The sequence below is a fragment of the Telmatherina bonti genome (assembly GCF_933228915.1).
Source record: "Telmatherina bonti genome assembly, chromosome: 3".
NCBI classification, from domain to species: Eukaryota; Metazoa; Chordata; class Actinopteri; order Atheriniformes; family Telmatherinidae; genus Telmatherina; species Telmatherina bonti.
The window spans coordinates 7,655,787-7,670,496 of record NC_136621.1 but is presented as its reverse complement, the minus strand read 5'-3'; the positions used below and the strand labels follow the sequence as shown (position 1 = coordinate 7,670,496).

Sequence of the window (14,710 nt, the reverse complement as noted above, 5' to 3'; positions counted from 1 at the left end):
CACAGAAGATAGCTTCTAGTATTATATTCTAGTATGTTATACTGAATCAAAATGAAACCGTTAGGGGTCCACTTCCCCCTTCTAACTCAGCTCAGGACATCAGATTCTTCTCATTTCTAACTCTGAAGATGAATATTTAAGTTTTCACTTGTATTTAATTTTCTGCTTCATGGAAAAACCTACCCGAGAAGTGAGAAAGTCTTTGGGGACGGTGGGGAGAGCGGACCCTCCTCTGATGATAGGTGTCCATCCGATGCCGAGGACTTGGAGACCGAGAACGGGGCGGAGATGAGGACAGAAATGGAGTGCCATCCTTGTGATCCCACAGAGCCCTGCTGCCATATCGACCACTTCGGCTGAAAAGGAAACAGACCGTGCAGAGCTGCAGATGTCAGCCTTGAGATCATCTTGGAAAGAGTAAAAACTGCAAAGAGATGTGGCAGCCTGGACAGCAGACCAGTACTCTCCCAGTACAGTATGGTAACGGTAACATTCCATGTTTCTGTTGTAAATCAAGTCGGCTGGGAGGTAAACTGTTAATGCCAATTAACCACCATTAACCATTTTACACTAGAAATGCAAGACATCGCTTCAGTCTCTCCAAGATTTTACTATCTTCATTGTTCTGACCTAAAAACTTTTTAATGGAAATTTGGGATAAATTTTCAGTAGTTTTAGGCTTGTTCTTGCAGAAGTACTTGAAATTCATTTCAACATGGTATTCAAATCCTGCAAGTTTCAGGAGGGCAGTTTGAACAGCAGCCAAAACTGTCCAATAATCCCTGTGTCAACGAGTGTCCAACTGACCTTGGTAGATTAGGCCTCCAGTCAGGGTACCTTCAAACAAACACAATCAATTGTTAGATGAGAACTGGTTGAATATAGCAAAGTGAAAAGGAAAAGTCTGTCTGACAGAATTAAAAAAGATAATGCAGCTTAAACCAACTATATAAGTAGTGAATTCTTGTAGAATCTGTTGACACTGCAGCATGACAGTAAAACATCCTCACTTGTTGCGCAAATCCCTGCAGGCAGCTGTGTGGTCAACTGTGTTGATATGGTCAACCCAGTCCTGGAGGACAGAAAAACAAGACAAACAGGAAGAGAAACCATCACCGCCAGACCAAATGAGGAAGGAATCAGCAGGTGTTCGTGTCACCACAAAGAGCTGGATCTCTGCCTTCAAACCTCCTGAGTTCTTACAGGTGTACGACTGTGGCAGAAACATTAAATAATCTTAATTTTCTATTGCCTTCAACTGAAAAAAGTCCTCTAACAAACAACTACAACTACTAGGGATGTTGTGTTCTGTTCTCTGAGGTCAAATCAAACACTTTACATGGAAGACAACATAAAATTATATTCGCAATTAAACGGCTTTTAACCCCTTAACAGTCGGTGGCCCGCCCACGGGCCGTTTTATATATTTTTGTTTATATCACGCTCGTACTATATCTTAGACGTTTCCTATTTCAATAAAACTGCGCATGACACACCGGTAGGCTGTACCCTTCTGACTGACCCTATTTTTGACTAACTGGATTGATCCATGGTCCTTCCTTAGTCAATAATACCCACTGAGTGTCAACCTAGGTGGTCTGACCATCACATACGTTTCCGCTTCCAGACCTCGCCCACCAACTCTGATGCCAGTTCTGACACCACTGTCGTATAGCCATTTAAATCAGCTTCTGTGTGTGGGATGTAAAGTGGCTTCAGAAAGTCATGAAGTGTTTACTTTGTGCGTTGGGACGGAGATGGGGGGGGGGGCTGCCTTGTTTTCTTTCCGTTGTTACTCTTGCCACATTTCCAGTGGTTCTGTTTGGTCTGCTAAAGATGTGAGACCTGGTTTGTAAGAAAACTTGGGATCTCGGCTCTAAAATGTAAGACCCTGGACCGGGGGAACCGTTCATGTGGGTGTCGTTCAGTTCAAGTGTGCGTGAAAGCAAAAAGAGAAGTCATTGAAGACACGCAGCTGTTCAGCACCTATATTTCCCTCCAGTTGTAAACATTTGTTCATAAATATAAAATCATAGAAAGAAAATAAGCTGCTGCTGATTTATCTGCGTGTGTGGGGGGTGCTGTCAGACTGATGCGTGTCTGTTAGAACATACACTTATTAGTCGCAGTACTAATGTGAGATAAAAACTTATTGTCTTTCTTAGTCTGTCATCTGATTGTGATGGAAACCCAGCAGCTCTTCAGATGAAGGACCAGCTCCTTCCAGAGGAAGCCTACATTCCTGCTGATGATGATGACCGTAAAACTTATTCTGACTCTTTTATTATAATGCACAGTAGAAAAAATAAGCTTTTAGTGTGTTTATCCATCACCTGGTGAATTTAAATAACACTGATAGTAAATATGAATATACAACAAGATTCCTTTTGAGGCCACCTTTCATTAGAGGCCTCACTGATGACTGTATGTTGAAGTGTTCTGGGAGCTTATTGAAGTTGGAATATCCAAAGTGGGCATTTGGAGACTCCAAATGGCCACTTTGGGAAGCGCATGAACATACTTACAGTAAAGCACTCATAGAATAATAATTGTGGCTGCTATTGTCACCAAATTGTAACTGGTCATCGAAAAGGCTTCATGCTACAGCTACATCTGATTTTCCAGTCCATATCTCCATCTCTCCATGTGCAGCATGTTGACAAAGTAGAAGAGGAATTCAGACGAGGGGAAAAAACCTGAAATTTCTTTGTCTTCCAACTTCAATAACTTTATGCTGGTTACAGTTACAATAAATTTGAAAGCTCAGGGTAAAACTTTAGAGTGTCATCTTTATAAAGAGACCATGCTTTTGAATCTACTCAATTTAATTTGGGTATGTCTTTTTCAGGCGTATTTGGCATTTTGGGGGTTGACTGTTAAGGGGTTAATAATAAAAGAGATTTAGATCTGAAGCTTCTTCTGCACAGAACACAAATCATAATGTGGTTTCACCTGGTTTGACCAAAGGATCAACATCTTCATGAGATCATTACAAAACTTTCAGTCTGACAAGTCCAACCTTTCCAGAAGATGAGAAATTCCATTATCCTAGGAATTTAGGACTTTATTTCGCAGTAATCATGAAGAATATTTTCATTTTATGCTTAAAAATTCTCCCATTCAGTGTTAAATGTTGGTTTTTAGCTTACAGCAACATGACCCCTTTAACCCATTATCCAAGCAGCAGCAGAACTCTGTAATGTACAGAACCGTTGTAATGAACCGTTCAACAACTGTAATGTGGGTGTTTACTTCATACCCATAACCAGTTTCATCTGATAAAAGCGTAGAATTTACTAGAGGAGGAAATTCTCTGCTCACGTTGTATACTTGGAGAAACATTGAGTAGACTTAGAGTATGATTTTATTGTGAACATCTTCTAAAAAGAGAGAAAATACTCCATAGGTGGGATTAAAAACAAAAAACAAAGAAAAAAATCAATTTAGAGCTACAAAATATCTTCAATGCAAAGATCTCTCCCCCCTTCATCTTTCTAACTGCTGCAGTAATCATGGCCAACTAAAACTGCTAATGTAAGAGCAGGATAACCACACAGTGACAGCCAATTATATTCTGCACAATGGCTGATTAGTTTGAGCCAGGTGTGTTGGAAAAGGGATGGAAAACCCGCAGAATTATGGCCCTCGAGGACCAGAGCTGGGCAACCCTGCACAAGGCTAATCTGACAGGATGGCTTTTTTAGCTACTTGTCTCCACCTATACTCCTCCTGACTCCTCACTGAGCCAGTTTACCTGCTTAACCAGGTGACACCTGATATGACTCAATTCCTGGACTTCTGACATCATTCATGTAAAATAATCTGCTACATGTCAAGATAACTGGATGTTATCTAGAGATGAGTCAATTCATTGTAAAGAAACATGTGCCGATTGCATTAAGAGTTGTTTTCATAATTAAATGACAGAAATGCAGTGAGGCAAGAACTGAAAGTCACGCTACCGCCTGGATACTTTAGGAGACAGACAAGAAGTTTGTTCCCATAAAGTTGGAGACAAACAGTAAACAACAAATAGCAGAAGGCCACTGAGTATGAGAGTTTCTCATTAGGGGGCTCATTTATAAAACTGTGCATAGCAACAATGACTACAGGTGGTGTACGTACCGAAAACCGGAAATACGGCACAAAAAAACTTACTGATTTATAAAGCAGTGCGCACGCATGTCGCCCGCCTGTTTTGCTTTATAAATCAGGATTAATACTAAATTTTTTGCATGTGAGGGAACATCTTGCCACACCCACATATTGGCTATAAAAGGTGAGGTGAACACCCTGATGAATATTAATCGATCTCATTTCCATGACGGTTCAGCAGGGAAAAAAGCAAAAAAGGGATATTCTGGAATATAAGGAAGAAATTCCAATAGATAATGCTGTAAAATGTCAAAATATTTTATTTGGTGGACATTGGATGGACATCAGCACTGCCAGAAAGACAACGGAGCGTCAGCAGGTGACAGATGCTGTTAGCGAGGCTCATCAGACCACCGGACTTATCCAGAAAGTAAAAATAAAGTGGTTAGACAATAAAATGTAGGGAGTGTGCATCTTCGTCCATAGGAGGAGGATGTTTGCTGGGGGGGGGGTTGCCGTTCACTCCCACAGAGTAGAAGCTGGTGGAGAAAATGAATGTGTCCACAGACACGATGGAATAAAATGCGCCAGAGGCTCCGGATGATGCTGCAGATGGTTTATTCCTTTATTTTAGATTAGAAAATTAACTTTCAGACGCAAATTTATTTATTTTTAAAAAATGTGTGTTCCTGTTTGTTCCAACTGGGTTTGCAGCGCTGCAGATGTGGTTGGAGAGGGGGAGGCCAGAGATTCCACCTCATGCCCCCAGCAGGCGTGTCTTCGTAGAGGACACAGTAATTGCAATCAAGGAGGAGGTGCAGGAGATGGGAGACATAAAGACAGAAATTACACTAAAAGATAAACTTGTGATGAATAAATAAGAATCCTCCACCTCTTGCATCCCTTGTTGTTGCATCACTTCTAGATGCTGCATAAAGCAACAGTTCGGTTCCAACATGAGAGGATCAGTTGGAGGTCGGGGACAACAGCGCTTGTCGCAGGTGAACGTGACACATAACCATTAGTTGCCCTTTCATGTAGCGTCTCCACTATCTTGGACACATGTGCAGCCGTACAACAGGTTTCCTCCTGGGTGTTGAGGCACCTCCACCTGCACTTCATCGGCCTGATGGCCTACATCAAGGCGTGTGTGACTGTGGTGTACGTAGTTCTGTTACTCTGCACTGTGGTTTGGAAAAAAGAGTTATCAGTCCTGTCCCGACTTGTCAGTCACTTCTTCCCTTTGGAAGGTGCTGGGCTCGACTCGAGTCTACATGCACCATGTTCACCAGCAGGGACAGATAAGCCACTGTGTGTCTTTACACATTGGGCTGCATTTTATATCCCCCCACTTCATGTTCAGTACATATGCAGATGGGGAAAACACCCTGATCATAGCCTAAAGATGGGCGATCATGTCATTTTAGTTGCAATTATTCATTTAGACCTTTATTAATATGGCAGCTTCTGTACAACTTAATTGTGTGATCTGGCTTTTATAACATGTAGAACTGCTTTTTTTTGAGAACAGATTTTAGTGGTTGATATTTTACGTGGTGGAGTAACAATATCTCATTTTTTGCAAATGCTGTTAGTGTACAACATTCTATTTGAAAGTTTATTTTTTGATTTTTAACAAATATCTCAAAATTCAAACCATTTCTTTGGTTTTATTTTCTGCCTTTGGTGTCGCTGTTTCCCATTTCTCCAGATGTTGTGCATATGGCAGGGTCAGAGTTGGCGTGGAGGTAGAGACGTTTTACAGACAAAATGTGTTTTTATAAATCCCAAAAGTTGACGAAAATCGGCGAACCCCGGGTTTTGTGCGTGCGACAGCTTTATAAATGAGGCCCCAGGTCTGAAGGTGAATGTTGGAAAGATTTTGGTTTTTATAGAGATGAGAACAGGTTAGAGGAGCTTGTTTTTTCTATTGCTAACACATTTTTCTTGCAAATTCCAAGGCAACATTTAAAGACAATATGAAAAATATGTTTGACGTGTTTGATTTATTTATGGCTCTATATGAACCCTGCTCTACATTTTCCAGTCCATTATGACATCTTGGGAGGAAAGTACATAGTGATATTTCCTGTTAGTTTTAAAAGTCTTAGTGTTAGCTACTAGTGTTGGAGCATGTGGTCTTAGCATTAGCTGCAAACGTGGGTACCTACGGTCTAACGGTGTGTTCAGACCAAACCCTCAATGCTGGTCACTAAACTGTCACTTTTCTGTCCAACGCCCAAAACGCTCCTGATGCTTCTGTCGTGTTTGCGCTTGTCGGGAGCGAGCGGCAAACGCGGCAAAAAAGAGAGGGTGGAAAGGCAGTGGAAAGGTGCAGTAGAGAGAGAAGCATGGCTTTATTTAAAAAAATATAGCCAGAAAACGTTGTTGTAGTGCGACACAGTCACTGCTAATTCAACAAGAGCTGCACTCAGCAGAGAGCCGCCACCCCCCCAAAAAAGCTTTCCCTCTTATGCAACAGTATATGGTGAAAATACAATAATGCCTCCAGAATGTGGGTGTTTCTTTTTCAATATATATATATATACGGAGCTACAGGCGGGGCAGCTCTTTGGCAGATTTCGGTGCAGCTGATATCAGCCAAAACTGGCAACTCTGACATGGTCAGTTTGGGCCGTTAGGACAGCAAAGTTTTGCAAGCAGCCAGCAGCTCTTGTTTGTGTAGAGAGAACTGCACCGTTGAGGATCATTAGGACTTGTTTACATAGTATTTTCAGAAAGCCAGTGGTTGCTTTACGAGACGCAAGTCAAGACTCAGTGAGCCGCATGCAATGAGGAACACTGTCGTAGGGCGTCTCAGCCCTGTGTCTGAGTTCACCAGATAAATCGTAGGCGTACTCCAGGAGCTGCGTGCTGATCGTTCTGATTGGTTGACGCCTTGCGTCAAGCGGCAAAAGTTCTGATTTTCTATCTTTGGCTTTTGCGGCGCTCCGCTCGTAACGCGCGTCAACCTTGTAAAACTTTTTAAATTTTCAGCCAAACGCTGAAAACAGGCTGCGAGAGAGCTTGACGCCTCCACTTAGGCTTTACATGTAAACCTGACACTCGACACTCTTGACGCTCAAAACGCGTCTGGTCTGAACACATCATAAGCTTTAGCTGCTAGTGTGGGGGCACATGATCTTAGTATAAGCTGCTAATGTAATAAAAAACAACACACACACACACACACACAAAAAAAAGATCTCAATGTCTACATGCACAGTTGTTACAGTATTGGGCAGAAATCTTGGTGTAATCTTATTTTGCATAATCAGATTATTGCCTTTGTCTGTTGAAGCATAATATGATTATTCTGTTTAAAAGGATCACTCTCCCTGATGCCCATGTCTTGTGCATGTAAACCTGAATTTCTAATTTATCTTATGAATTGTTTTTTGGTTCATCACTTAAAATTGCATGTGCAAAATGCAACAGATACAAAATGCATGTTTTCCCTACATAGTGGAGTAGAAAAAAAACAGGATGGTGAGCAAAAGCAGATAACTGGAGTACAGGCAAAAACAAATATTCACATGTAGTCCATTTAGCAGGTTATTAGCTATTATATTAATGCCAACACTGTGGCCCCCCAAATTAGCATCTAAAGCCAAGTCTGCCGGTTCTCACAGTATCTACATTAGCAGCTAACACTAAGACTGCGTGCATGGCCATGTTTGTATGTGAAAAATTAATTTAGAATGTTTTTTTTTGTTTGTTTTTTTAAAATAAATAAAATCACATATAAAAAAAATAGTTACTCAAAAAGGATCAACGGTAAAACTATGTTCAATAAAGCCTGGATGTTTTGAAAGTAACAGGAAGTATTGTCACTATGTACGTTCTTCAAAACAAATCTTATGATGTACAGATAGATACACAGCAGGGTTTTTAAGAGTATCACGTCAGAAGTGGAGTCTAGCTGCATCAGGTGACATAAGTGCAATAATCTAGTTACCAGGTTGTAATGAATTCTTATAGAGGTAAAAGACGAGAAACTGAGCAGAGTGAATATTTTCTTTTTTTTTTACTGTAAAAGGTGAAAATATATGCCGTGAAAGGGTCGGTTATCTGACAGCATGTTGGTCCAGATAGCTGTGAGGACATGTAGTTACATGATTAGGGTCAATCTGAGAATGTCTGATGCTTTCAAAAGAAGCCTTAGACAACGCTACGTACGAAATATCCATCATTATTCAAAAGAAATGAGTTTGACTGCATGTGATGTTATTTTCATTTCTATGCAGACAAATCAGTGATACAACATGTCAGGCAGGTGAGGTCCTGGAGGTCTACATGAGGTTTTCACTCACCTTGTCCAGATCACACTGTACGTGGCACAGCGAGCAGGTATGAGGGTACACCTTTGGAGACACAGCTGCAAAATCACTTATCATGGTTGGAGTAGGTAACTTCTTACTGCTCCCTTGTGGTCTGGAGCCGGATGAAGAGGACAGAGAGCGTCTGGAAGACGCCTCGCTCCTGGTTTCAGATGAGTGTCTCAGTTTGGACTGTTCGTGCCGATAATCTCTGTCCAGAGTCCGAGGTTTAGGCGACCGATGAAATTCCCTTCCGGGAGACGCACTGCTTTTGCGTTTTTCGCTTCCTGTCCTGCGATAGTCTCGGTCTTCGTGCTTACTCAGTTCTTTGTGTTCCAAGCGGACTTGTCGTCTTTCCGTTTTATCCAGTTTGGGAACAGTTGATGGCGGTAAAGTCGGATACAGTTTCACTGTCCTTTCACTGGACAGCTGTTCCCTTTTAAAAGTCTCTCTGGTTGCGCTGTCGTCCTTTCCTCGGCTGGCATGTCCATAGTCAATAACTTTACCAGCTGTCTGAGTGACAGTGAGGAGGCTGGGGACTTCTGTCGAGCCTGAGGAGCAGGAAGGTGGTGGTGGCATCTTGTTGACACTGTGAGAAAATGTGGATGAGGAACTGGAAGCCATGCTTTTCTGGCTGCCAGACTTGTTGAGCTGAATGTCGCGGAGTATGAATGGTAGAGTGTCTGGGGTTAACTGGTCATCAGGGTAGTGACTCAGAACCTCCAAGTCTTCGTTTGAAAGTCCAAAGCTAGCCAATATGCTCCCAGCACTCTCTGGTGTATACAAGCTCTGTCCTTCCCCCCCACCTCCACCACCGAGTGAGTGTTGGGGTTGGGGAGGTGGTTGCACCCCCTGGTGGCCAGCATTAGGTTGAGGATTAGCAAACAGTTTAGTTGGAGGTTGGTAGCTGGACCAGTCAACTGCTTGCTGGGGTGTGGGCTGATTATCTGTAGGGAGGGACAGTGGGTTGGGACCATAACCTCCATGTTGGCCAACCCCAGAACCTTGTTTTGGTGGATTCATGTGGTCCAGCTGTCGGTGGTCCATGTCCCTGGATCCCCGAATGGCCAAGGCAGACTCCAGCTCATCGGGGAGCTGGGTAGGACGGGGAAACTGGAACCCCGTAGTCTGCATGTTGGAGAGGTTTGGATGCTGACTTGCAGGAGGCTGATGATGAGGAGGCATGTGTGGGTTTGTAAAGGGCTGGGAGCCCTGCTGCTGAGGATGCTGCTGATACATGGCAGGAGACAGTGCCAGCTGGGTGATGATACAGTTTCTACCAGTGACGGTTAGTTCTGGGGTGGACACTTGTCTGTTTAAAAAACTTAGGAGGGCCAGATAAGGAGGCAATAACACTGCAAGGTTGCCGCTGCAGCACCGGTGGCCGATGACAATGGAGGCTAACAGAGCAAGTTGCTGGAGTACTATTTGAGTCTGAGTCTCTATCTGAGCGAGCCGGAGAGCTGTCACTGCAGCCACAGGTCCAAATGTGAAATGGATCCCTCTGGAACAGCAGGCGATGGGGAGCGCTGGACAGCGCTCCAAACGCAGGGACGGAGTAAGGTGTAAACGACTGTCTGAGAGAATGCTGAGGTGGAAAGCAGAAATATACTATTACAATAAACAAGATGCAAAGTGTCATTTCAACAGCAGCTGTCAGATCAACAAGTGGGGGTGGGGAATCATTTCACATAAAAATTGGGATTTTTATTTTGTTTTATAATTTTTAAATAACATTTTTTAACACCCCCCCCCCCCCCCATTTTAAATGTTTTCTCCAGCAGAGAGTAAAAATGCGCAGAGATAAATCCTTCACCATCACTTTTTAAGTCCAAAGTGTGGACACATTTTGGACTTTTTTGTTTTGAAGAGAAAAGCATCGCAGGAAATGTAAAAAGCTATTTGTAAACTCTATAATGCACATGTCATGCACTGCGCTATCACAGCTAACGTTACTATCCATCTACCATTCTGAGGTAAATGCAGAGCTAAGAGCCAAACGTACGGCAGCAGAAAGCCAACAGACACTGAAACCAGCATTTTTATATGCAGTTCAAGCTTTTGAAAGAAGATAAGTTCAAATATATTGCTGCTAAATAAATCTTAAAAACAGACACAAAACTAAATTTTTATTTGAACTTGGTCATCATGCAACTTTTACAATAGTTTGTAAAAATCTGCAATACTAAGGAATCACAATTTAAATCGAACTGGCACCCAGAAAATTGTCAAAAATCGAATAGTGACAAAAGCATATCAACCCTTCCCTATTAACAAGCTCCTTTTTGTACGCTGTTGGTCCTCATTCTGATGTCTGTTCTGTAGACCAATGCACCTAGGATGGTAAACAAATCAATCTTTTGCAACAACAATAAAGTTATAATGATGGAATGCCCAGACTAAATATGGATTTAATTACAAAGAACAATGAACAAGTCGAACCTTCTGGATACTAAGACACAAAGAAACTCTACCTGTGATAAACATCAATATTGTAACAAGACCCATTTCATCCATCCATTCTGAGGACCCCCTCGAAAACGAGATGTATCATCTCAAGGGGCTATCCCCTCAATAAATTTCAAATCCTCCTGATTCTTAATGATCAATCTTACCTGTTACTTTCTGGAATAAATAAAAAACAGCTACTTTGTTTCTATTTTCTCTGAGCCAATAAACCAAACTGAATATGGTGACATTTGATAAGACTGCACAGAAGCACACTTTCAGGACCCTCAGAAAACAGCATATCCATGGACAGAAAGCTTCATGATGCAATATGTAGATTATATGTATTTTTAATGTCACGACTAAACTTGTTTGTTTTTTAAACAGCACAGACTCTACCTATGTTCTTGAAGACACTACCAGCCCTACAGGTAGGATGAGACATGGATGCTGAGTTAGACAAGCTATGAAAGAAACTGTAAAAGTCCTGTGGAGTGTCTGGGTGCTACAGTCCCTGTACATAGGAATGCAGGCTAACATTTAGCAGTAGTGCACCTAACTTTTAATGTAGTTGCAGCCTTTTTTTCCTCAACTGCTGATTTTGAAAACACTGTCATGATGGTCTTTTGATCATTACACGCAGACATTAAGGATTATTTTACTTATGTTTTGTTTTTATTTACAACATGACTAACATGTTGTAGTCATGTTAGTCTACAACATGACTACAACATGTTGGAGACTAACAGTAGAGCCCTGTACATTCAGTTAGTTCAATCCTTTTTTCACTTTTATTTTCTATACCAACATACAAAATACCCCTGCAATTGACTGGCAACCTGTCCAGGGTGTACCTGCCTCTCGCCCAATGATTGCTGGGATAGGCTCCAGCTTCAGACAACTCTGAATTGTACTAAGAGGTTTAAATGAATGAATCAATGACTAAAGAAAATAATATCTTCATAAATAAAATTTGTTAATGAACCATTTTCTGTTTTCAGATTATGTGCTAAAAGTGAAACTGGAAAATAACAGCAACAAGTGTTTTCTTTACACTGACTTAGACCAGACATCAGGCCTACACTGTTAGCACTAAGCCTTCAAAATGCTGAGAATTAAATAATTGCATTGCTGCTTCAAGAAGCGGTAGGATACTCTGCTGCCGGTATTACCGGCGAGCTTAAATGCAGGTCTTGTGATATCCTACTTGTACCTTACTACACAGCTTTCCATGGGGATCCAGGCGCTGCAGCATTGAGACCTGCTTTACAGCACATACACTGCACTACGTTTTCTGCCCTTTTGGTCCAACACTTGCGACTTTCTTGGTCTTTTCCTCCCATCTTCTTCATTCTCTGTCATTAAAGACCAAAGCAACGAGACTCTTCAGACAGAAAGCAAACCGCTTACCGCTGCTGTTTGAAATGTCCGTCATCAGTCCAGGGGAAACAGTCATACTGTACGCAACAGGTTCTGTTTTTATATATTTTATAAATGTTTATATATTTTATTTGTTTACTGAAACAGTGATGTAGTCCCTCCGCACAGCGCAGTGGTCTGAGAATGCTGCGATGATGCATAAATTAAAATATATCAACACGTGATATAAATCAAACGACGTCTCGGGGCAAATAATTTGCCTTGATCAATTTTTGTACTCGAGTTACTCGAGTTACCCGAGTAATCGTTGCAGCCCTAGTTTATACCATTGTCAGTGACAATTGGGTGCATTATTTTGGTATACATAGTTCGGCGAGTTAAACACTGTAATACCCCTCTGTTACTGGGCATTACCATAGCAACGCGTTAATCAGCTGGTTCAGATCAGCTGTCCTTTAACTGGTGAATTAGAAAAATGCGGCATAGCCTGACAGCAGTTGTTTGGCATAAAACGTAGATCGAGGCCAAATAAAATAGTTCCTATATAAGCGGTAAAAGCGGATTAAACAATTCGGAACAGTGCATTAGACGGTTATAATATGACGTTATGACAGCTTCGCTGTCACATGGGCCGTTACAGGAAATCATTCCTGCCCACCTCAATAAGACTGTTCAATGCTTCTTCCTTGTGTCTTAGATAACATTGCGAATGTTACCAATGTTATTTATTTCCTCTCAACCGTCAAGAACACCAGGACGCTCAACGTTGTATAAAAATACTGGATAATCGTGATCTCAATTTCAGTCAAAATAATCGTGATCATAATTTTTGTCATAATCGAGCAGCCCTACTTGGCACTGATTCCTCAAGCTGCCTGTCTTTTCCACAGCAGAGTATCTGCTGGAGAAGACAACCGACCTGTTCAAGGCTGGCTGGGAGTCAACGACTCCGCCCCTCCCCATAGATCTAACAACTCCAGCTCTGCTCCACCTTTTCTGTCCAAAGTGTCTGAGCCGAAGATATCCTGGGCATCCACCCCATGCTGTGCAAAGTTTTGGTCTCTGCTTCAACCAATCTCCCTGCTACTGGGCAGTTGCTAAGTGAGCTTCCTGCCATAACACTCCATGAGCAAAGTGGAGGGTTATTTGTAGTATGGCTTCCTGTCAGTCATTCCCCATAGAGCCTATCTACTGTTTTTGTGTAAAAGCTACAAATCCTGCCCTACCGTATCCAAAGGTCAGTTGACAGTCTGCTTTTTTGACCAGCTCCATCAGTGTGCCTGCCAGGTTTCAGCCGCAGTAAACAACATCCTGCGGCTAGCCTACGACAGCACTAAGATGGAGGAGGAACCCGACCATATCACTGAACGCGCAGAAGACATTGCTAACTTGGCCAGCGGCATTCTGAATTTATGCGCAGCCATAGCAGTCGCCACTGACAAATAACTGATTGACACAAAATTACACAAAAAATTTTATAGTGTTATGTACAATACCAGTCAAAAGTTTGGACATGCTTTCCCAATAGATTTAATGAAAAAGCACGTCCAAACTTTTGACTGGTACTGTATATTGTTATGGGGATAAAATGCACTATATCGGGATATGAGATTTTGGTCATATGGCCGAGCCCTATTCTGAGTTAGCCAAAAAATTATTTTTCTGGGCTGTTGTTTAATGTTGCCTGCACTGGTGCTACCTTCAGGCCCAGAGAATTTGGATCATTACCAGCACCGGTTATTAGTGCCGATCTTTTCCTGTGGTGTTTTCTCCTCAGACAACATTAAATTTACATTTTAACCAGCAGACTGAGGATGAATCGTCTTGTCGGTGGGAAATCCTGTGGCAATGTTAGGTTTGACAGTGGCCGGACAAGGTCCTGGCAGCAGAAATAATCAGAGATAAGACCTTAGAGAAAAAAACAGAGAACGATAAATCTGGAGCGGAGGTCTTCATCCTTTTAGTGTTATGGCTCCAAACCGAACCTTCACTACACATCATTACTAGTGCCTGACCAATATGGATTTTCTGAGGACAATACCAATTAAGATATTTAGAAGAAAGTATTTCTGATAACTGATTATTCAGACACTTATTTTAAAAGTATATATTGAATGAAATAACTTCTTTTTTGGTCTCAGAGCTTCAAAAAAATAAAAAATAAAAACACCAATTAGATCCAGAACAATTTCACATCTCACAATATTTCATCTTTTAGTTTTTGTTTAACTTTTCAGCAGAGAGGAGTTTACAAGTGCAAAAACCTACAAAACATTAAACCTCTGGCTAGCAGCTGTACTGATGAATTTATCTTATATATATATATATATATATATATACATACATACATATATATACATACATACATACATACATACATACATACATATATATATATATACATACATACATACATATATACATACATACATATATATATACATACATACATACATATATACATACAT

At 41.5% G+C, this 14,710-nt stretch overlaps 1 protein-coding gene across 4 annotated transcripts in view; it reads right to left on the bottom strand.

Annotated features, from left to right (window-relative positions):
- The window catches only part of LOC306754368 (uncharacterized protein), a 39,034-nt gene that overhangs the window by 14,180 nt on the left and 10,144 nt on the right, over positions 1–14,710 (bottom strand). For all 4 annotated transcript variants that reach the window (XM_079238363.1, XM_079238365.1, XM_079238364.1 and 1 more), the window contains exons 2-5: positions 8,409–10,002; positions 1,011–1,072; positions 808–837; positions 184–356 (exon numbers count right to left, since the gene is read on the bottom strand). In XM_079238363.1, coding sequence (XP_079094489.1) covers positions 184–356; positions 808–837; positions 1,011–1,072; positions 8,409–10,002 — 1,859 coding nt within the window. The remainder of the gene's footprint in view (positions 1–183; positions 357–807; positions 838–1,010; positions 1,073–8,408; positions 10,003–14,710) is intronic.